The sequence below is a fragment of the Molossus molossus genome, unplaced genomic scaffold, assembly GCF_014108415.1.
Source record: "Molossus molossus isolate mMolMol1 unplaced genomic scaffold, mMolMol1.p scaffold_m16_p_17, whole genome shotgun sequence".
NCBI lineage: Eukaryota > Metazoa > Chordata > Mammalia > Chiroptera > Molossidae > Molossus > Molossus molossus.
The window spans coordinates 37,939,718-37,964,013 of record NW_023425352.1 but is presented as its reverse complement, the minus strand read 5'-3'; the positions used below and the strand labels follow the sequence as shown (position 1 = coordinate 37,964,013).

Below are 24,296 nucleotides of genomic sequence, written 5' to 3'. Positions count from 1 at the left end.
TAATAGCAGAGATTGATGAGTTGTGGTGTTATTGGCAGTGTATATTTTGAGTCAAAAGGAATCTAAAGGGTCACAGTAAAACTAAAAAAGGGAACTATATTTTACTGATGTTTCTTTTCTACAGATACATAGATATAAACACATATATAAGAACCATAATCAAATGGTTTTAAGTCATCTTCATAACTTTAAAATAGTCTAGAATATAGGTGGAACAGGTAATGCACAAGATTTTTAAGAGAAATATCTGAGACCCGTAGGTTTTTAGTGCAGAACTGCTAAAAGTTGATTATTTAATTTTGGCTATGAAAAATAACAAGAAATAATGCTAAACAGAACTCATACTTATTGAAAGGCATTGATTTACTTACAGTTTCATGTCAATACACATCCCTGAATAGAGTGTTATATTTCAAAATAAAGCTATCTTTGAAATTTAATACAATATACTATTTTTAAAATATGTTTTTATTGATTTTAGAGAGAAAGGGAGAGAGAGATAGAAACATCTATGAGAGAGAAAAATCTATAGGGTACCTCCTGCACACCCCCTACTGGGGGTCCATTCTGCAACCAGGGCATGTGCCCTGAAGGCGAACCAGCAACCTCTTGGTGCTCAACCAACTGAATCACAGGGCACAATACAATCTTAAAGATATAATGCACTTAAATGTCTTACAAATATGGTTATGCTATAATGTATGTTATATATTTTTTTCAAAATACTAAGGAATAAAATAGTCCTTGTAAAAAGTTGTTAGCTTAAATGTACTAGAAAAGGTAGGGTTTTGTTGTTGTTGCTTATTTATTTTGTTTTTTGTTGTTGTTGTTTGCTTTATTAGTGTACACATGTATGGCATATCTTTGTTTGTGGTCATTTATATTTATATTTTTTATTTTATGTTTAATTTTCACATAGGTTCCACCTGGTGGAGTTCCTGTAGGTACTAGGTGTTGATTTTGTGTTTTTTCTTTTCTTAATTGCTGTGGTTCAATTTCTTGTTCTCTTTCTGTTCTACTAAAATAAGTAGGCTGTTACTCATTATCATCTATAAAAACATCTCTAACTACTTTAAATGCATATGTATATAGGTATAATTTAAATATATTATTGGTTATAGTAGTATAAAATTGTGTAGAATCCAAATTGCATGCGACTTAAAGATTATTTAATTATTTAATGTTCTTTTAGTCCATGATAAACATTGATAACTCATCACTGCATTCTTTCTGAAGCTTCTAAGCTTGGGGTTGAACCCTTTTGAACAAGGGACTTCAGAAAATTACCATCAACTGATTCAAATTGGCAGATAAAATTAAATGTTTTTTCATTTTTGTCTTATACTTTGTAACTTTTGTGTGCACATAGTTATGCATATGTATATATGTGCATATAAATACATTTCAGTGTTCTATGTGCATATATATGAAGATGCATATAATCTTGTGTGTGTGTGATATATTTTGGTGCCCAGTGGAAAATGAAAATTGATTTCAAATGCAGTAGACTTTCCATATTAAAGCGTATTTCTCCTACTGTATATGATGGAATTTAAATTATGAACATTTATATCGTTGTTTACCTTTTCACTGTAGATGTGTTTACCTTTGCATTTATATTTTTGTGTGCTGTGAGTGAATATGAGTTCATTTTACCCTCCAGAAAATAATACACAGATCAGTGAAGTAGTATGTCATACTTTTATTATATACTAAATGTATACCTTAGAGTAAAATATGTCAGGGGAAAAAGAGCATTTATTAATCAGCCTTGTGTGCACATACTGATTTTGGAAACTAATATTTATTTTAAATAAATATTTAGACACAGGACTACATAAAATTTATTATCCCCATAAGAATATTAAGTCAGAGCATTATCTGTCCATTATACTCACAATATACCATACCTGAAATTAGTATTATCTTTACAAATCAATCTAAAACATTAAATTTGAGTGATAATTGGCTGAACATTTCCAAATTTGCCTTCTTAAATTTTTGTACTTAATGAAATGCACAAATATTCATGAATAGCATTTATGTATGCAATATATAGATATGAAAAGGTTACTATTTTAAATATTCATAATATTCAAAAGCTATATTTTAATCAGAGATTAATTATGCAGAACAGATTAGAATGTACTAAATATGCCATGTGCCGGCTTGATGTATTATGCTCTTCTTTACATAAACCAAATAAGCTTCAATTCTTAGAAATGCTATTTTAGTCTCTAGCTATTATTATAAAAGGATTCAAAAAATGGGGACAATTAAATTATCGAAAGTCTTTAATGTTTCTGTTGATCAATTATGAGAGTCTGTTTATGGAGTCCTGGTATTTATATCATCTTCAAATAGGAAGTATTTGACAAAGAAAATCTGTGTCTTTCAAAATAAGACATGAACGGTCTTATTTTCACACAACTATATTAGAACACAGTCATGTGTGTATATACTGGTTCACAATTCAACGCACATTACAGTATTTCCTTATAACACCTGACATTTAAAAAATGCTGAAAATATGTAGTGAGTATGTGAATAAATATATCTAACAAATTTACTAACAAGCTACAATTGATGGACGAGAATTAAGTGAAAGAGGATTAGTCATAAAGAAAGTAGAGAATGAGTGAAGAATTTGAATAAAGCGATAGGAGTGAATATTTGGTAAGCAAGTCACCTAGCAAAACTTGCTCAGCTTGTATTGCTAACAGCATACAGGTACGAAAAAAGGAGGCTGTCCTTGCTGTATTCGTGCTCATGATTATTGCTACATTCAGAGAACAGAAAATAACCTATGGATTCGTAAACCTCGTGATTCTTGTAAAAATGAAGAATGAACACTAAAGAATGGTACTCAAGCTTACTTAGTTTTTATTAATAATAAAATTTTATATAATTGACCAGAGTATAACAAAATAAGAAGAATCCTCAAAATGTGATTCAAAATATGTTTATTTGATATTATTTATAATTTTATTTTCTAAAAAAATAATTTAACTTACTAATTTATTTAATTAATCCAAATGCCCCACTTTCTAGCCATGCTGAGCAATTTGACTCATGCCATTGAAATAAAAGCAATGAAGTGCCTTTTTGAAAGTATTAGTGTAAATCTTGACTTTTTACATCTCTTAACAACTTTGATTCTTTTATAACTAGACCAATGGAAATTTTCCATAGTATTAATTTTGTGTTATTCTGGAATAAATGGATCACACTGACCTTACATCAAACTCATGAACACAGAAGTTATTATGAGATATCTAAATAACAGCTCATAATGAGATATTAGGAATACACAATTTGTGTGAGGTTCAAATAAAACCATTCATTTCAGTTATTTGAAATAAACACTTATTGAAATATAAGATACATAAAATATATTGTAGATTAAATTATACCCACTTTTTAATGTAGCACTATGCATTTCAACTTCTCATCTTTACTTAAATTTTTTTTAACGTGAGTTCTATTTTTTCTCAAATTAGCTAGTGTTTTAATGATTCCAAGCTCTCTTCTCTGTCCCTCAGCTCTTGATACCATATTTAGAAAAGTAAGCTATGATATTAAATTCTGACATATTATTTTATGCGTAATAATTTTAAAGTTGCCATAATCTATAAAAACAACTTATCTTCCAGGATCATCCCTTTTTGCTGCTTTAATAGCCTTGTTGATCAGTCCACTCACACAATATCCCCTTTTTATTTGCCCTGACTGCCTTCCTATATCTCTGTGGAGACACCAGTTCAAGCTGCCCTACTTTACACCTCTGTTCTGTCTCTGTGCTGTGGAGCTTAATACCTTACCTTACAAGGATGGCGATCAGATTGTGAAGGGTTTCCAATTCTTAGTTAATTATCTCCCCTTTGAACTTTTGCAATCACTCTTGTTTATGTAGTCAAATTTTTTTAGACTCTTTTATCAGACACATGTGTACATTCATATATTTTTGATCTAATCATCTGAAATATTTTAATTAAAATAAATATGTTTTCCCTTGGAGAGTCTTTGCAGCATTAAATTAAGATATTAAAAGCATGATATTTATAGGTAATAAATTATACATAACTAATTTTATTTGTATTTATTTTAAACATGGAAACAGTATAGTAATATGCATATGTGCATATTAATATAGCTAAAACTCTGTGCTCTAATTTTTTTGTTTGTTTGTAGTTCTTATATTTTGAGCCCAATGAAATTCTGGAAAATATTGATATGAAATAAAAATAAGAATATATTCAATTGTATTGTTTTCTACTCTCTCCTTTTATTCACATTCATTTTGTTAGTACTTATTCTTTGTTTTTCACAAAATTTATCATTGTCTTTTGGGAAGTTTAGCTTCATTATCAGTAAATATTTAGTGAAATCTCTTTTTCTTTTTAGAAATCCTTAATACACTTATGCTTATTTTGTAATACATTTAAAAAATTTAATTTCAGGTAATAAATTAAAGCTGTATCAATTATTCCACATTTTAAATATTGACCTTTTTTTTTTTCCCCCCAAGACAAAAGACCCAGAGCTTCACCTTTTCCTGAATGATTACACCTCCGTGTTCACCGTCACGCCCACTGGAATCACCCGCTTCCTCACCTTACTCCAGCCAGTGGACAGGGAGGAACAGCAAACTTACATCTTTTCGGTAAAGAGATTTTTGATTTTTGTGTATTTGTATGTAACAGAAAGTGACGTCCGTGGAAAGCAGAAAGGTCAATTATTTGAAAGAAAAATGTAATATTTTCAAATAATATCATGGGGACTATCAACAATAAAAACTACTTCAAATGGATATCTCCTCTTTCTGTTTGTAAGTTTGTTTAGTGGTATGACCGTTCTTTCCAAAAATTTAATTTTTGAGATGAAAACAAAAATAAGAGAATTTCATTCATCATGCACGCATGAGTGACTTAAATTGAGGTAGTAGAAACTAGAATCCACCATGTAAATTATTTTATTTTGCTGTTGCATTTTTTATTTTTCATAGGATTAGGCCAGTGATTCTCAACTGGAGATGATGCTTGCACCTCCCTCGCCACCGTGTCTCCTCCCTTCCTTCCCGGGAACATTTAGCAATTTCTAGACATTTCTAGTTGTCACTACTGTGAGGGCAAGCTTTTGACATCTGATGGGTAGATAGCAAGAATGCTGCTTAACATCTTATAATGACCTCACAAGACACAGGACAGCGTTCCCGTCCCCCAGCAAAGAATCATGTGGCTCAAATACCAGTACTCCTGAGATGGAGAAATCTTAGGTTGGGTTAATCAAGGAAAAAAGGAAGGGTTATTAAAATTGTGAATCCAAATTTCTGAACTAGATTTTATTCAGGTGATAGAAAATTATTGGTTTTAGGACTTATATGGGACTTTTTCTGGAGAAGTCTGCACAGCAGAACACCTTAAACCAGAGCTTCCAGAAAACCCAAACTGACAGTGAAAACCTTGATACAGAGTGGATTTCAGAAGTCTTTCAGAACAAGGAGAGTAGTGGTGCAGCACTAATTTTTTTGTCAAACCTTCTTAAAGTATTAATTAAAATATTATCATTAATTAATGCCGAGTCTCTTAAAATAGCCATTATGTGAAGAGATATTACATATCTAGGGCAACTACTTTCTTGACTGATATAAGTTTGATGACTAAAAGCAACTATTAAATTGTATAAAAAATACATAGAAGTGGAGAATATTTTTCTATTAATTAAAATTAAATTAAATAGTAGCTGACTCCGAAGAATCAGCAATGTTATTGGCCCACTTCAAACCTCTATGACATTTGACATATCAGCTTATTTAAAAGGTACTTGGCATTAAATACATTAAAATAAGACAGAATCCTCTATAATTGCTTCTTAGGCCATTAAAATATTTTGATTAGGTCTAGTATTATAGTTTTACTACTTTCTTTTATTGACAAGACACATTAGTACCCTTTTAAAAGTGTAAATTACATATAGCAAACTTAAAATGTAAGAGTGAATTCTGTACTGTATATGTTTGTACAACTTCTATATTAAATGTATTTTTCTACCCCCAAAGATTACAGCCTTTGATGGTGTGCAAGAAAGCAGTCCAGTTACTGTCAATATTCGGGTGATGGATGCAAATGATAACACTCCAACCTTCCCTGAAATATCCTATGACGTCTATGTTTACACAGACATGAGCCCAGGGGATAGTGTGATACAGGTAATGACCCATATAATATGAGGATATCCTCCAAACAGTCATGTTCATGGGCATCACATAATGCGTTGTTTGGGAAATTGCTTAAGAAATGGAAATGAATTTCAGACTTATTGTATGGCATAATGTGGCTTTAAAATATTTAAGTATATGCTTACTTATTATATAACATTTTATCTGTATGCATTTAAAGTAGAATTAACTAGACAATAGATGCAAACATAGCCAGTTAACCTATATATACTTGATTTTCTTAAAATTTAGTGTAAGGACCTGGCCAGTGTGGCTCACTGGCTGAACCTCAACCCATGCACCAAGAGGTTTCCAGTTCGATTCCTGGTCAGAGCACATGCCCAGGTTGTGGGCCAGGTCCCCAGTGAGGGGCATGCAGAGGGTGACCAGTCAGTGTTCTCTCTCATCAATGTTTCTATCTCTTTCTCCCTTCCTTTCCTCTCTAAAATCAATAAAGAAAAAATACTTTTTAAAAAAATTTAGTATATGGAATATAATTAATTAATGTAATGACTATATTTAATATACTGAAATTTCAAATATTTACATGTGGTTTAACACTTTAAATTATATAGAGCTATTTAGAAATGGTTACATTTCCTTTGGTGTAAATACAAAGGACTGAGTTAAATTGGCAGAAAATACTGTTAGACATCAGTTACTTGGACATAAAATGGAATCATGCATTACAACAGGAAAGATTAAGATTACATAGTAAATGGTATCTTTGAAAACAAAGAAGTTCGGAAAAATCTTTATCCTTGAACTGTGTTATTTTTTTAAAAGATAGTTTAGAGAGAGAGGAAAGGAAAAAGGACGAGAGAGAAACATTGATGTGAGAATGAAATATCAGTTGGCTCTGCCTCCTGCATACACCCCACCAGGGATCAAGACCACAACTTGATCCAGTGCCCTCACTGGGAATCTAACTGGCAACCTTTCTATGCACGGGGTGGTACCCAGCCAACTGAGCCACGCCAGCCAGGGGAATTATTTTTATCATTAACTGTGCTTACTCATTTAAATGAATTGTAAGTTACCTGAAAATAATATTTTTGTATCCTGAGTATTCTATTTATAGTAATTATAAAGAAATAATAATATTCTTCCTTGAGGAATTTTAGAAATCTGGGGAACAGGTATCTCTCGCACTTGCTAAACTGGCAGTACATCAAAATTATCTAGTGAGGTGTTTAAAAATACAATTAAGATTCACGTCAGCTTTCCTGCAGCTAAAGCTCTATAAGCAATACTTAAATAATCAACCTCACCATTTAAAAGATTAATTTTAAGGGTTCAGTTGTCGGGGCCCTGGCCAGGTAGCTTAGTTGGTTAGAGCATCGTCCCAACATGCCAAGGTTGCAGGTTCGATCTCTGGTCAGGGCACATACAAGAATGTACCAATTAATATATAAATAAATGGAACACCCAAAATCGATGTTTCTCTCTCTCTCTCTCTCAAATCAGTAAATAAAACTTTTAAATAAAAAATTAAAATAATGGTTTCGGTGGTCAAGCCTCATAAAAACCACTGATAGATTTTCCTCTAAATCTGAGAGTTAGAGTTAGTAACTTTAAATTACTCTCAGGCCAGGAAAGCCCATGATTCAATATACTTTTCAGAGTATCTGAATGGCTCCAAATCATTACTAAATTTTATTTATAATATATAGTATATCATAATATATAATATAATACAATACATAATAGCATATAACACTATATTATATAATAAATAAATTTATATTTCTATATTTTTAGTACTAGATGAAACATTCAGAATATTTAAAAAGCAGTCCAAAAGCCTCAACCATATACTTCAGTCTTTATGTTATGGTTCTTGTTTTTCTCTCCAACTTCATCTCTGGGCCCCTCTTCCTAAACATATACTTCAGTCCTGCTCACTGTATCACTACTAGAATGTGCCCTGCTCTTCCTCATTTTCTCAAATTATCTTCTCTACCTGGATCTCTTTCCCTTCTATTTACGGCTTAATTACTTTCTCTTATCATTTGATTCTTTTTCTGCTAAGGAGGCATTCTTAGTAGTTTTCTGTAGCCAGTTCCCAGTCATTCTTCCAGTAACAAACGAGTATTTTGTAGACACTGATACAGTGGTCTGTCTTCATCAGTGTGAGATATCTGAAAAGAAATATTTATAAATATGCCTGATGACTTTAGTGCACAATTTTTTGTTAATCAAGAACACTTTCCTTACCCTAGATTTTACAAGGCTAACTCACTTTGATCATTCGAGACTCGATTCAAAAGGTCACCTCCTCAGAGAAAACTTCCCTAACAGCTTAGTGTCGATAGCCTCTTAGCACACACACAGACCCCACTCACACATACATTCTCTGTAACTTAGCGTATCTCATCCTGCCCAAGCACTATGACCAACTGAATTATCTTCCCCCACCCGAACTAAAATCTCAAGCTATCCTTAGCTGTCTGTCTTGTTTGTGAGCACGTCAGGCATATTAACCATGCAGTAAATATTTATTCAAAGAATGAATTATTACAGAATTTTCATGATATAACTGTTAATATTAATTAGGAATTATTGGGTGCTATATTTTATTACATTAAGATATGCTTTCATGAATGATATAGAAAGGGGTGACATTATAGCCTGGGTGTTGGAAATTCACCTTGAAAACGCATCTCATGTGTGAGTATCCTCTGCTGTATGTGTGGTATTCAGAAATAGTTTTCAAACAGGCGCAGTACATTGATTTATAGCTCAGTTATGGCCTCTGTTGTACTGACAAAATCACCTCTTTTCATTTGTCTTGAGAGCAGATATGTAATTTGTTTATTCTGTATTCACAGCATCAGTATCAATAATGCCTGGCATATAATAGAGACTTAAAATAGTAGATACTTAGTAAATGTTTATATGAAGATAAAAGAAGGAAAGACTTGCAGACAAGTAGATAGGAATGAATGGGAAGCTGTAAATGCACTGGCCTTTACAGTAGTCCCTGCTTTCCTGTGGTTTAGCTTTCTCCAGGTTTGGTTACCTGGTACCAGCCATGGTCAAAATATATTAAATAGAAAATCTAAACATAAACAATTTATGAGATTCAAATTGTGCTTCATTCTGAGGATCCTGAGGAAATCTTGTGCCCTTCTGCTCTGTCGTGCCCAGATGTAAATCATCTTTTGTTTAGTATAGTCACGCTATATAGGCTACTCACCGGTTAGTCACTTAGTATACACCTGGGTTATCAGACCAATAGTAGCACAGTGCTTAGATTTAACCCTCACTTTACTTAATAATGACTCAAAAGCACAAGAGTGATTTGGTGAAGGGATTAAGCAAAAAAAAAAAGCAAAAACAAACAACAACAAAAGACCTGCATAGACAAAAATTCCAGTATGGTGATTACCAGAAGGAAAAGGGGGTGAGGGCAAACAGAAGAGAGTAAAGGGGGAAAATGCTGACAAAGGAGACTTGACTTGGGTGGTGAACACACAATACAACATACAGATAATACACCATAGAATTGTACACTTGAAATCTATATACCTATAAATTTTATTAACTAATGTAACCCCAATAAGTTCAATAAAAATGAGTATTTGAATATGCCAAAGAGAAGGCATACAGTGCTTCTTTTCCAGAAAAGGTGCAAGTTCTCGCCTTAGCAAGGAAAGAAAATGAAATTGCATGCTGAGAATGCTGAATTCTAGACAAGAACGAATCTTCTATCTGTGAAATTGTGAAGGAGAAAAAATAAATTCTTGCTAGTTTTGCTGTGACACCTCAAACTGCAAAAGTTATGGACACAGTGTGTGATAAGTACTTAGGATGAAAAAAAGCATAAAAATTGTGGGTAGAAGACACGAAAAGAAAACATATTTTGATTAATGGCAGCATGTTGTGCCAGGAAGCATTGAGCCTCTAGAAGAACTTCAGCAAGAGATGACACATCTGCACGTGAGTGATGGTTACACAGATTCGGGAATAGCTTTGGACTGACAAATATAAAAATTACTGGAGAGGCTGTGTCTCAAGATGAAGAAGCTGCTGCCACATTTCCAGTAGAGTTGAAGAAGTTGATGATGATTCCAAATTGTGCAAGGTTTCAAGCATCCATTGGGGTTCTTGTAACATAGCCCTCTCAGATAAGGGGGGACTACAGTATTTCTAGTCATTGGTAGACAGGTTGACTCAGAGAACTACAGGTGTCTTGACTGAGGCACTCTGTCATAGGAAACAAAATTATAGTTTACTCAGGTAAAGGAATGACAATTATTGTCATGTTCTTAATTCAATTAGACCTGATTCTCATCTCTATAAGAACATAATTGGAAATAGAATTAAGTTTATTCAGATTAACAGCCTGCAGGGAACTGGATATATAACTAAGAAAATAATAGCAATTATATGGTAAACTGTATCTCAAGGGGAAAAAAAAATGTTTGCTTTAGTGGATCAAAATCTTATTTCTGGAGTTTGCAGGTTATAAAAGTTAATTTCCCTTTTGTATCTCTTTATAAAACAATCTTGCCTTGCCTTATAAGATTCTTATTTTATATATTTTCCTGAACTATGCAGATTATAAAGAGAGAGTGTTGTGGGTGTCATTATGATTCTAATTTAAAAAAATTAAGTATCAGAAATGAAGCTTCATAATTAGTATTTTTAATGTTATTTCTGATATGTTGAGAAGAGTAGTGTGGCTGTAAAACATTCTATAAGGGATTTGAAATTATAGAATACAGATTTCTCAGTGAGAGACAAGACAGAAAATCAGCTAAAATGATGCAGAACTGTGATCTGCAAATGCCTTTTAAAAGGGTCACAGACTAGGCTCTTATGCTTCACCCACCCCTAACCCTTCATCATCTCTGCCTTCCCCCATGAACCCTACAGAAGATCAATTCATTTCCTGTTTGGTTAGTAATCTGATGTCCAAAAAAGTAAAATATTGAAACAAAGCTGACAATGAGAACTCTCCTACAGAGTCCTGGGTAACAGACTAAGTATTATAATCAGATTTATTTATTTATTTAATTATTTTTTTTTTTGGGGGGGGCACTCTGGTCCGTAGACCAATGCTCCAACTGCTGAGCCAAACTGGCCAGGGCTCAGATCTTCTTTAATCTATCATTTTCCATGCAGCCCTGAGAGACTCTAGGCCTGTGATAAGAAAATACTTAATTATTTGAGTTCACCAGCTTCTTATTACGAGGCAGCTCTCCTTGTCTACTAGAAGTGGATAGGAAATAGCGAGGTGCTTGTTAAACATTCTGTTATAAATCGGTCTTCTACCTTCATCTATATCTCTTAGACTTGGTTATTGTAAAAAGAAACAGAGTGATTCAGATGTGTATGGCTCATGAACCACACTTAGAGGGGCACTGCCATAAAACACTGTTGGCATCTTTCATAACTGGCAGTGAAGTGTCTTCAGATTATTAGCACATCTTGTTTTTAGGAGAAAATTACTATCACGCGTGGGAATTTTTTTTTTTTTCCAGTTTATGCAGCATATCGTATGCAGCATGAAATACCATTCTGCAGGCCATCGGTGAAATCTTACAGGTTGACACTAATGGATATCATTATCTATTGTCTTAAGGTCTCATTTCACACACTACTAGTTTTCTTGAAAAACTAATTGCTTTATACTGAAGATATAGATTTTGACATAGAATTTTAATATTTTGAAGATGTGGATTTTAATAGCAGTAGTTACATACTCCATAGATGCTATTCCTAAACTTTTACAATTCTCTTAAATCAATTGTTCTCAGTCCTCATTGAATATTAGAGTTCTACCTGAGGAACCTTTAAAAATATTGATGGGGGACTCCTCCCTGAGATATTTTTATCTAAATGATCTGAACATTCATGGTAGAGTTACTTGGAGAAATTTTATCTAATAAAACAAAGCAGCTCTAACATGCAGCCTCTAATGGTCAAATACAAAAGCATTTCCCAGTCCCTAATCTATGCAGAACTCAACTTTACCCTTTTATGGAACCTTCCCTGGTTCTCGTCCTACCTGTCTGGTGGCTGAGGGACTTTGTTGTTGGCTCCTTGTTCAGTTCTCACTCTTTAAATATTAACATTCTCCAAAAATCAATAGGTAGTTCCTCCTTATTTCATCTATTCCCAAATTTTCAATCATCACCTTTATGTATTCTCATGGCCCCCAAGGTAAATGCCCTGTGATGACCTGAGCATCATGCTAACATTCCAGTATCTGCTAGACATGGCAATGTGGATTTTTGACAGGTGCTTCTAACTGGATATCTTCCAGGATAAATTAATTAATTCATTATCTTTCATCTAATAAGAAACATACAGATACAGACACACACAGAGATTCAAATAGGCATGTCCTGTTTACTTTGGAGGACTCTGTATTGTGAAGGGCCCGATTAATCTTTGGCTACACAGGCTCTGGCGAGCAACCTCAGACTCATGCTTCTTATTTTCCCCCTTCACCTGCATACATCCAGATGATGGTGCAGTTTCTGAAACTACTATTTCAAAATGTATCTATGGCCCTGGCCAGTTTGTCTCCGCAGTTAGAGCGTCGGCCTGCAGCCCACAGAGACCCGAGTTTGGTTCCCGCTAAGGGCATGTATCTCAGTTGCAGTTTGTCCCCAGCCCTGGTTGGGTCGTGTGGGTGGCAGCTACTAGATGTGTCCCTTTCACATCAATGTCTCTCTCTCTCTCTCTTCCTCTCTCCCCCTCCCGCTCTATCTGAATAAAAAATGTCCTTGGGTGAGGATAAAAAAAAATGTATCTATGTGTCATTTCCTTTTCCATGCCTTGCACTGCCGTAAATTACTACAGTAGACTCTGACTGACAACACTATTTCTGCATGCACCGCTATAGATGATTATTCGGAATGAGTCAGAACAGGTTTCCATTCTCCTGGAAAACCTACCAAGGAGTTGTCTGGTCCTTATACATGCAGTTAAGGCTGTCTGTGTAATAGTTCAAATATTTTTGTCTCATTTCCGGCTACATACCTCTATGTAATTGACTTTGAGATCATATACAGGGTTGTGTTTTGTCTTGTTTGAGCATGGAATATCCTTGCCATTATAAGCCTATTGACATCTCTCTCAGGTTTTAAGGATTGATCCAAAGTACACTATTTCATTCTTTAACACACAGTTCAAATGTTTCTTAATAAAGCCTTTATTTTCCCAGCAAGTCAAAATGAATGGCTTGTTCACCTGTACTCCCACATACCCAGCCAGCAACTCTATTTCCCATACATTGTACAATACCTGGCATTAAGGTTAACCTTTCTATATGTGTCCACCTTACTGAACTATACATTCATTGAGGACAGAAACTCTTAATGATCTCTCACCTCCAGTGGTTATCACCATGACTTCTGCACAGCAGGGGTTCAACAAACACTCATTGAACTTATTCCTTCAGTTGAAAGACTCTCAATCAATTTAGAAAAAGTAATGCATTCTGTTTGGCTTAAGAATTCTCTCTGTCATATACAAAATGTTACTTCCCATAACCCTTCTCAAAATATTATCTAACTTCACAGCCTCACCAGGCTACCCTTTTACTGGTCTTAATATGGAGGGAGGGTGCTTCACATTGAAAATATTCAATGTGAATATCCTGATGTATGTATTTTAGTTACGCTGTCACAGGACATTCAATATTTGAGCTAGACATTACTTTAAAAATATTTCTTATTCAAGCCTAATTTTATAAAGAATTTGAGTTAATACAATGATAAAAATGTGGTCCAAATTCACAAAGTTTCTAAGTGACAGAGTGGATGTTGACTCCAAATAAAGGACAATAGACTCTATAGCCCGATAAGCTATTTGTGCCCCCTCTGTCCTTTGTATGCCATGTGACTGGAGACAAGTAGCTACCCTTCTGTACCTCATTTTTCTGATCTTTAACATGGTGAAAATAATAGTACTAGACTCACAAGGGTGTTTTGAGTATGAAATTTATTATATCAACTACTAGCACATCTGTACTTTGCAAATAATTCTTATATATTATGTCACCCAAAGTTATTATTATTATTGAACCATTCTCATGAATTATATAAAACATTATCATTCATATTCTTGACTGTCTTACACATGTATATCTCTATGTGCCATGGGTATGATTTAGTACTTTGTAGAGATAGAAATATTACATGTAAAATTTTATATTAAAATCCCTTTTAAAATAATTTCCAACATTATAAACAAACTTAGGATAAGTTTTTTAATGTAGTATTTTAATGCCTTTTGATAATTTACTTTGTGTCAAATCATATTGCTCTCCGTGGTAAGTGTGTGTGTTCATTACTGTCATCAGTGGGGAGCTCTCTGTGTCCCCACCTGTTGCTAGTGGAAATGGGCTTCCTGTGATGTCACAAGAAAAGGAATTTCTAAGACTTGGATGGGAGAATGAGTGATATTTATTTGCATGAAATTAAAACCCTGAGGTCCCATCTCCCTCTGTCCCATCAAGGAAAAAGTTCCATTTCATCTTCAGCAGAGCTAGGCTTAAAGGCAGTGTCTAGAGTTTCTGTTCCATATTTGTACAGTCCAACCCATCATCAGACTAGCTTGGTTTATGTTCCCAGCTGCAGTTCATTCCATGTGGGATCTGCATGACCTTGGGCTACGTGGTTTCTAGGGCCACGTGGCTATGGAGGGAACACAGGCAAGTGCAAAGAAGCCAGAGCAAAGCCCAAGGAACGAGAGGAAGAGTTCTTTATCTGGGGATTTTATATTCCCAAATCTTCTCAGACTTGCACTGGCTCTGCCCCTCCGACCAATTATCTTTGTTCCCAGATTATATTGACAGTCAAACACCTTTCCTGCTGTCACCCCCACTTCATTGTACACGCACCTATCTTTCTTCCTCCAGTGATTTCCAGGGAATGGACCCATGGGTCCCTGGGGAGTACAAAGTTGCATCTTCCTGGTAAAGATGCCCAATTGACCATTCTTTTAATGCCTGGCCTTTCCTTTACTCCTTTCCTATTATTAATATTGTTAACTAGCTAATTACAATAGTAACAACATCATGATTAAAATGGAAAATTACATTTATTTAAGGTCTTGATGTGGTTTAGTATTTCAGCAAATACCAGATCACAAACCTTACAAAAATGTAAATACATTCTTATATTTGCACATAATTTTATTTTTGATATTTTCTTGGACAAATTATAATTTAATGTATAGATTGTTACATGCTTGGTACTAAACTAGATGATCTGAAACATACACAGGATAAATTAGACATAGTCAAAATCCTTACAGAATTTCATATATTTTGTAAGAGATAAATGTTATTCACAGTGAAATAATCAGAAAATATCACAACCATTATTGAATTGTTGAATTAGATGGAGCATGCTAAAATACTGTGATAGTTCATGAAACATGAGTCAGGAGGAATATCTGTTAGGATTAGAATAGTTGGGAAGGCTTCATTGTTGATTAGAACTTTATTCGACTGTATGGATGTTTTAGTACTCAGGCAGGCAAGTAAGTGTTATATGCTGTTATTGGATGAAATGATGTAATAGACCAAAGGCAAGGTAATTTCATGAGGCACCAAGGCTACTGATATGACTGTCACAGGAGAGGGGAGGAACTTGATAAGAGCTTTTCTTTTCTTTTACTAAGTCAGATATGCACTGGCTTATTCTTCTAGTCCCCTTTTCATTCTGGCCTTTCTGTACTTTGTAAATTTCTTTTATCCTTCTCTATTAGCATGTCTATTAAAGATGCTTTTCTTGCCCGGGCCGGCTTGGCTCAGTGGTTAGAGCATTGGCTTGCGGTCTGGAGAGATCCTGGTTCCCTTCCTGCTAAGGGCATGTACCTCAGTTGCAGTTTGTCCTGGCCCTGGTTGGGTTGTGTGGGTGGCGGCCACTCAATGTGTCCCTTTCACGTCGATGTTTCTCTTTTCCTCTCTCTTTCTTCCTCTCTCTCCCTCCAGCTCTATCTGAACAAAAAATGGAAAAATGTCCTCAGGTGAGATAAAAAAATAATAATAAAAAATAAAGATACTTTTCTTTCTTTTCTCCTCTTCGAGACCACAAGCTGTTCAACAAAAATTATTCTGTCTCTATTTTTTGCACACTCTGCATTTTTCGGAACCTCGTGTCTAGCACAAATTAAAATCTGAATTATGTGTCAGTTTATGTATCAAATACTGAACAAAGGAATATCCTGCACAGCAGAATAATTTAGATCTGGCATTATATACAATATAAGATTTCTTGTGGAAGTAATTCAGACTAGGTCCTTAAATTGACGGTTAAAGCCTGTGATCTGGGAATTGATAGAAGCCAACTTTGAGAAAATCTTTATTTGAGGTAATGAGGGTAGAAGTTGAGCATGAGAGAATGCAATAGCATTAAAGCAATTAAGGTTCCAGTTTCCAGTGTCAGAGTCTGAGTAATGAGATTCAACAGCCCTCTACAAAAGGATCATGAAGTTGCCACAGGAAAGAAACAAATGCTCCAAATTCTCAAGCCGTATAAAGAAACACTTTGAAAACTCTTGTTGTTAATGTTTTATTCTTTGACTTTTCATCAAGAAGTGTAACTCTTAGATAAAAGATTTATCTCCAGCAAAAACCCTTTTAATGGTCCATAAAAAATTTATGATGCTATAGTTAACAGTGTTGATACCGTTTTCTGAATTATACACCTGAAAGATACATTTACCAACTACCTACTCTACTGAGGTGCTCACCACCTTAGAATATTCTAGGATATGTTGACCAGAAGGTGGGTAACCAGTAGCCTAGTATGGTTTTTAGCTTCAAAGGATCACAGGCTTATATTAAAGCTCCTGAGAGCATAAAGCTGGAGATGACTAAATTATACATTGCCCAATTTGCCTGGTCAGCAGGAGTGGTTCAGTCTTTCAATGTTGAAAGACTCCGGAGGCCTCTCCTAGCACCAAGTTTATTTATTTTGAGTAAATACGGGACAGGCAACAACATGACTTCATGGCAATAGCACATTGGAAGCCTTGTGGCTTCTAGATGTAACTTCTGTTGACTTCTAAATCATCTGCACTCAAGATGCATTACTCCCTTGCTACTTATTTCTGAGACATTTTCTTAAAAGTTTCATTATAGCAACTTCTATAAAAATCTAGCGCATAAAAGTGAATTTACTAAAACACTATTATTGACCAGAATACCTTCTATCTAACAAGGAGTTGGAATTCCCTCTGCAAAATATATTAACAGCTATACCTTTTCCTAAATTGTCTGATATTTCTTTAATATTTGAAAGATTATTTCATCCCTTCATCCTCTTACTTATACCTTTTTATAAAAGTTGATAGAGACATTCAACTGTGTATGTAAGTTTTCCAAATGTAAATTAAATTCTTCCTTTGCAAAATCTGTCTGCATTTTTACTGGGATTGTAAAATTTTGGTTGCTAATTTTTAGTCCTGGAGATATGGATCTACTTGTTTCATTTTCATGAAACTGCAAAACTGAATAAAAAATTATCTCGTATATCATAGAGCTGAGACAGAGAGAGTAAATATTTAGCACAACACACTTCAATTAATATTCCCATGATTTTTTTTCAACTTTCCCAAGAAAGACAGATTTTTCTCACACATACATCTTCATTACCAGAGTAGGCATTAGAGACTATTTCTTAGATAACTCTGGGTTTCATCGGGTCTGTCATAATAGCAACACACTAACCCCTAGGTATACATTTTCATGTTACATGTTTCTGGGTATCATTGGAGAGTATCAGTCATTTATCTCTCATTTCCCTAATGACTAATTGTTTTGCAGTTTTTTAATGTTCTCATTAACCTTTTCTCCATCTTGGGTGAAATATCTATCCCCATTTATTTATTTTTTTGTTACTCCTCACCCAAGGATATTCTTTCATTAATTTCTAGACAGAGTGGGAGGGAGAGAGGAGGATATATATACAGATATATATATAGAGAGAGAAACATTGATGTGAGGAAGACACATTGACTAGCCACCTCCCACACAACCCCGACCAGAGCTGGGGGATCAAATCTGCAATGCAGATATATACCGTGACGGGAATTGAACCGGCAACCCTTAGGATGATGCTTTAACTGCTGAGCCAAACCAGCCAGGGCTCTGACCAAAATGTATTTGTATTGTTTGTCTTCTTAGTACCATTTGTAATTGTTTTATTTTTTAAAATAAATTATGAATGCAAGTTTCTTATCTGATATTTTCTCATGTTCTGTGTTTTGTCTTTCATATTCTCAGTAGTGTTTTTGCAAGAATAAAAGCTTTTAAATTTGAAAAAGTTCAATTTATTATTATTATTTTGTATATTATACTTTTGGTGTTGTATCAAATAAACTTGCGGACCTAAGTTCATAAAGATTTTCTCATCTGTTATCTTCTCTGATCCTTATAATTTTAGATTTTTCATTTTAAATATAGATAGTCCATTTTTAATAAATTTTGTATATTCTTTGAAAGGTCTTTTTTAAAGTTTTTTATCTTTGCATATAGATACTTCATCAGTTTTTATTGTAAAAATTACATTTTTCTCAGGAATTGCCTTGGCACCTTTCTTGTAAAGCAGTTAGCCATAAATGTAAGGTTATTTCTGGACTTTTGTTCCACAAATCTATATGTCTAACTTAAGCAAAAATCACACTTGATAGAATTTTGATAGGGGTCACACTGCGTTTATAAATTAAATAAATTGTGGAGAATTTCCATTTTAAAATACTGAGTCTTTCCATCCATGGATATGGACTGTCTTTCCATACACTCCTAAATTTCTTTCAGCAATGTTATAGATTTTGGAGTGTAGATTTTGCACTTATTTTATTAAATTTATTCCTAATTATTCTGTCATTTTTGATGCTACTGTGTATAGAATTGATTTTATTTTTGGATTGTTCATTGTTAACATATGAAAATACAATACCTTTTGTTTAACCTTGTTACACCTTTATTAGTTCTCATAGATTCTTGTAGATTCCTTAGTATTTTCTACATAGATGATGGCTTCTGCACAAAAAGATAGCTTTACATCTGCTTTTCCAATCTGATGGCTGTTTAGTTGATGCTGTTTCTTTCTGTGCTTTATTGCTCTGCTGGAACATCCAGTACAAAGATGAAAAAAGTATGAGAGCATCTTTTGCTTGTTCTGGATCTTAGGGAAAATCATTTAGCCTCTCATCAGTACATATAATGCTAGCTGTAGGCTGCATTGTAGATGCTTTGTATCAGGTTGAAGACATTCCTTTCTATTGCTAGTTCATTGAGATTTTTTATTTTTTCATAAATGGATATTTTGTTTCATCAATGGTTTTCTCTGTATTTTTGAGATTAGTATGTGCAATTGGATCATCCCCCTGCCCTTGATGTGACCTCTTAGTAATTTTTTTATCCACAGACCTCCTTGTTCTGCTCTTGACTATCAATCCTGTGTTGACTGAATTTGGAGTTGAGTCTGATCTCTCTCTCCTGTGGTGATAGTCTTAAAACCTGTTGCAAAGGTCCCGAATAACATCTTCCTTACCATTTTTACAAACATCAGAATAGTTATTTTGTTAACAATTTCTAGAGGTCTTTATTTTTAATTACTGTGTTTGTTTGTTTCAACTAGATATCATAATACCTCTAGGTTTTAAATGTTTATCTTAAGTATGTTTTTAAATTGCATGCCTGGACTTTATTTGCTGCATCTGCTTCCCTTGGGCAGGCTCCTAATGTCTCTGCAGTTTTTGCTTTGATTCTTATTTTTAATGTTTAGCTGTATTTTTAGAAATAGTTTCGCCCTGGCTGGTTTGGCTCAGCGGTTGGAGCGTCAGCCTGCGGTCTAGAGAAACCCGGGTTCGGTTCCCGCTAAGGGCACGTACCTTGGTTGCAGTTTGTCCCCAGCCCTGGTTGGTTGTGCGGGTGGCAGCCACTCGATGTGTCCCTTTCACGTCGATGTTTTTCTCTCTCTTTCTCTCTCTTCCTCTCTCTCCCTCCCACTCTATCTGGACAAAAAATGGAAAAATGTCCTCGGGTGAGGATAAAAAAAAAAAAAAAAAGAAATAGTTTCTATTTCTGCATACTTTGATGTCGACCAGTGATATAGACGGAGGTTTGCGAACACCTCAAGCTCATAGAGCTTCCAGAATATTGGAAACAAGGACGTCTTTGCGAGATGATCTGGGTGTAGGTGGGACAGAGTTCTGAAAGTCCAGACAATCCCAGGACTTGCGTTTGGCTTTTACGTTTCACTAGGCCTTCTCGTGCCTCCTCTATGCCTGTGTGTAGTTTCAGAGAGGAGCAGAAAGCTTATTCAGCCTTTTTTTATCGGATACTCATTTGCTGGTTCTTTCTGCTAAACTTCTGGCTTGTTCACTGTTTATCCCCACCGAGATCACAACTTGTATTGGCAGAGGTGAGGTTGTTCTCCATTCATTTCCCACTGTGCTTGATTCCTTTATTAACCCCACATCAAATTCAGCCTGTTTTCTCCTGAGGCATACCCACTGCTTTCCATGGCATGCCCTACCCTTATAAATCTTACATGCCACCTGTACTTCGGGGGGTGCCATTGGTGGGGGCGATAGGATGACACTCAAACAAGGCCTCGGGCTCCTGCTTTTTAAATCTAAAGGTGCAGCAAACTTCATGAGTAATTTCTTTCAATGTGTGCACTTTAGTGAATCACTATCTTCCTAAATAATGGTTTTCGACTGTTTTGCTTAGATTTTTAGTTACTTTTAGGAAAAAGAATGATCTGACCTCTTCATCCCACCAGACCAGGGGTCCTACTTCCTAGCTACCTCTCTTTGTATTTTAAAAGAGCAATTTCAGTCCGCTGGTAGTGAGGAGACCAGATATCTTGTACAAAGGTAGGGACAGAAAATAGAAAATAAGGATTCCTGTGATAAAGTGGAGAGAAACAGATAAATTAAATTAAATTAAGACTCTGTGTTGATAGGGTCATATGCCTCTTCTTTATATTGAAATAAGCAAAATGAATATGTCCACACATCAATGATAAGTCATGGATTATACTTTGTTTTTATAAAAAATGAACATTCCCTATGGTTTACATCATTATCATGGAAATGTATTCATTTTATAAGACTGAAATTTCATGTTATATATCAAAAATTATAAGATAACAGATACGTCGGTGTACTAAATTCTTGCTCTTTTGGATTAAAATAATCGAAGGAGATTCTGCCTGATGGAATATCACTAATTGTTGACGGTGGCAGTGATTCTGCAACCACTTACATGTCTTCAAGACGGTGAGCTGCTTCTGTTTTCACAAATCAACAGAACAAAAATCAGAACAAATCTGCCTTGTTAAAAGCAAAATACATAATTGAAGGCATCCACGTGACATACTTAGAAACAAAAGCGAATGTCTGGAATTACTGCACACTCTTTTCTCTACCTGCGGGGAAAATCAAAATGAACCAAGCGTCAGACGCTCTCTGAGTTTCTGGGAAGGACAGAGAATGTCCCCGTAATGAATATTTCTTGAGCAGATTCTCAGCACAGCATCATCTCTCACCCTTTATAATCTCTAAGTGAAATTTAGACTATAAAGAAATCCCTAATAAACAATCTCCCTTAGTAATGGAAAGCACTAGATTGAAACAAATATTTAGATGATGAGCTGCCCGAAACAGTTTATACCATTAAGTGTGCCACATCTGTGTCTGCATAAATCAGGAATCCCTTTCATAAGAGCAGAGGCTGTGGTATAGATGTAGCCTGTGAGTATCATGGAAAGCAATATAGCTTCGTTCTTGATTGTGTTACTGGTACTTAGGCTGTTTATCAAAACTTTAATTTCTTCAAATTTATTTTGTTATCTACATTAGGTCTGAAATGTTTTAGTCTGTGTTTTGAAGACCAGCACAGCTCATTCATAATTTTTATTATAAGTAAGAACCATTAATATGATTTATTGCCTTTCTCTTGTAACCTGCTTATCTGAAATCATGTCACTCTCCCCAGATTTTCTGCCCCCAAAACCAGAAACAAGGGGGGATAAAGGATGCTGAGACTACTTTACTTATTAAATATCAACTAGAAGTAACTTCTATCATTATTTGTCTCACACAGTGATTCTCAAACTCTTTATCACAGCCCATAAAAGCCTTCACCACCTCTTATGTCTCTGCAGCTTCATCACATGTTAGTCTTTCTCAAGTTTATCACCTTCAGCCTCTCTCAGCGCCTGTTCGTTTCCTTTACCTCGGAGAGCTCACAAAGCCCCTCCCTTTTCCATGAACTACTCTTCATCCGTCTTCTTCAATCATGTTCTCATCTTTGAGACCCCAGCTTAAATCTAATCTATGTCAAAGGACTTTGATATCCACTCTGTAACGCCCTCATTATTCTTTATCATTACTTTTCAAATAGTATTTGTTATAATAGGTCGACGTATATTTTCATGTATAATAAGTTAAAAAATAACAAATGGGACCTAATTTTATTTAACAACTTAATTTATACCCAGCTCTCAGCACAGTACCTATGACCATTGTACGTTTTTATTATATTATTTTGAAATGAATGTTTTCCTCCAAGTTATTATTTTCCTTAAACCAAGTTTGGGAATTATCTGGTATTATGATTACTACCAAGTGGTCTCAGCTAATATACTTCTATAACTACCTTCTCACAGAAAGGATACAAAATTTTCCAGACTTTTCTAAACTCAGATGTATATGTTTTAGCAGGCCATCGATCCAGAGTTTACTTTGAAATTGAACTTCATTTAAAAAAAAAAAAAAAAAGCAAACCTGAATATTCATGACCTTATCTTGTACTAAATATTATAAAATTTTACTTCACTTACTCTATCTTTTTGTCTGCCTGGTTTTAGTTAACCTGAATAATAAGAGGTGAAAAAACAACAATCTAACATGTATTTTTTAAAGTGCTTAATTTTACAATTTAGATCATTGCTTTGCTTAACACTCCAGCTGTTATTACACAAAAAATATTTACTTGTTATTTAACTATATCATTTCACTACTTATTACATAACTTCATCCTAATTTCTACACACGGACAACTCCACCACTTTCATAGCATGATCTTTGCTCATGGTAATGAAAAACCATACCTTGAATCAAGATGATTCGATGTATTAATGACCACATGGCACCACATGCAAAAGTCTCAAAATACAATAATCCTAGATGAATCCTAGTCATAAAGCAAGCCAAGAAGAACAGTTAATTATAAAACTATTTTCCAATAATATTTAGGATTCTTAAAGTTGAAATGACATAATTTCAAAATAAACTAGCTTGTTTTATATATTTTAAAAGGTATATTTTTGGTTCATGTATCAGAAAAGATCAGTTGTAAATTTGACTCAGGCATAACTGGAAACAGTAACATCAATGATATTATTTCCCTTATCCCTGGCATTGTCTTCTTTTGGGCCTTAACTTAAGCGGACCCAATGCAGACAAGATCAGCAAAAACATCAGATGCAGTTTTAGCAATCTAGCCCTAGAGAAAATAACAGCCACTCTTTCCAGTACTTCCAGGAGTCATTATGAATAAAACAACTTAGGTAATTGCCAATTCTTAAAGCAAACAATGTCCAAGCCTAAAGCTCACTGCCATCAATGGAGCTAAGTGTCAGCCCACCCAACCATGGACTGTGAAGGGGGTGAATTTCTCTCCAAAGGAAAAAAAGAGACTCTTCCTAGAAACAAGAACCCATAATGCCCCCCAAATGATCAACATGCTTACTCCAGATCAATATAATCATAATTCATTTCTACTTAAAATGGACTTATTCATATCAAAATACTACATTTATAATTTTATATTATAGTTTAGGTCTGGTGTTTATTTCTATGTCAACTATAACTGTTCTTCTATCCCTGCTTCATTTTTGAGACTCAAATTTATTGTTGGCTTATTTGTTCAGCTTCTACTTGCTAATGGTTTCTGTTGTACTAGTTGTGAACCCCAAAAATATTAGTTTATCGGTGGTTTGCTGGTCCTGCATTATTAGGGATGTTTCTATCTCCTGTGTTTTGTGGTACTATTTGGTATTTATGGCACCTCCCAGAGGAGTGCCTTCTTCAA

At 34.6% G+C, this 24,296-nt stretch overlaps 1 protein-coding gene across 2 annotated transcripts in view; it reads left to right on the top strand.

The window, feature by feature from the left end:
* PCDH15 (protocadherin related 15) overlaps positions 1 to 24,296 on the top strand; it is a 737,327-nt gene that overhangs the window by 430,696 nt on the left and 282,335 nt on the right. For both annotated transcript variants that reach the window (XM_036264711.1, XM_036264710.1), the window contains 2 exons: positions 4,529 to 4,663; positions 6,059 to 6,208. In XM_036264711.1, coding sequence (XP_036120604.1) covers positions 4,529 to 4,663; positions 6,059 to 6,208 — 285 coding nt within the window. The remainder of the gene's footprint in view (positions 1 to 4,528; positions 4,664 to 6,058; positions 6,209 to 24,296) is intronic.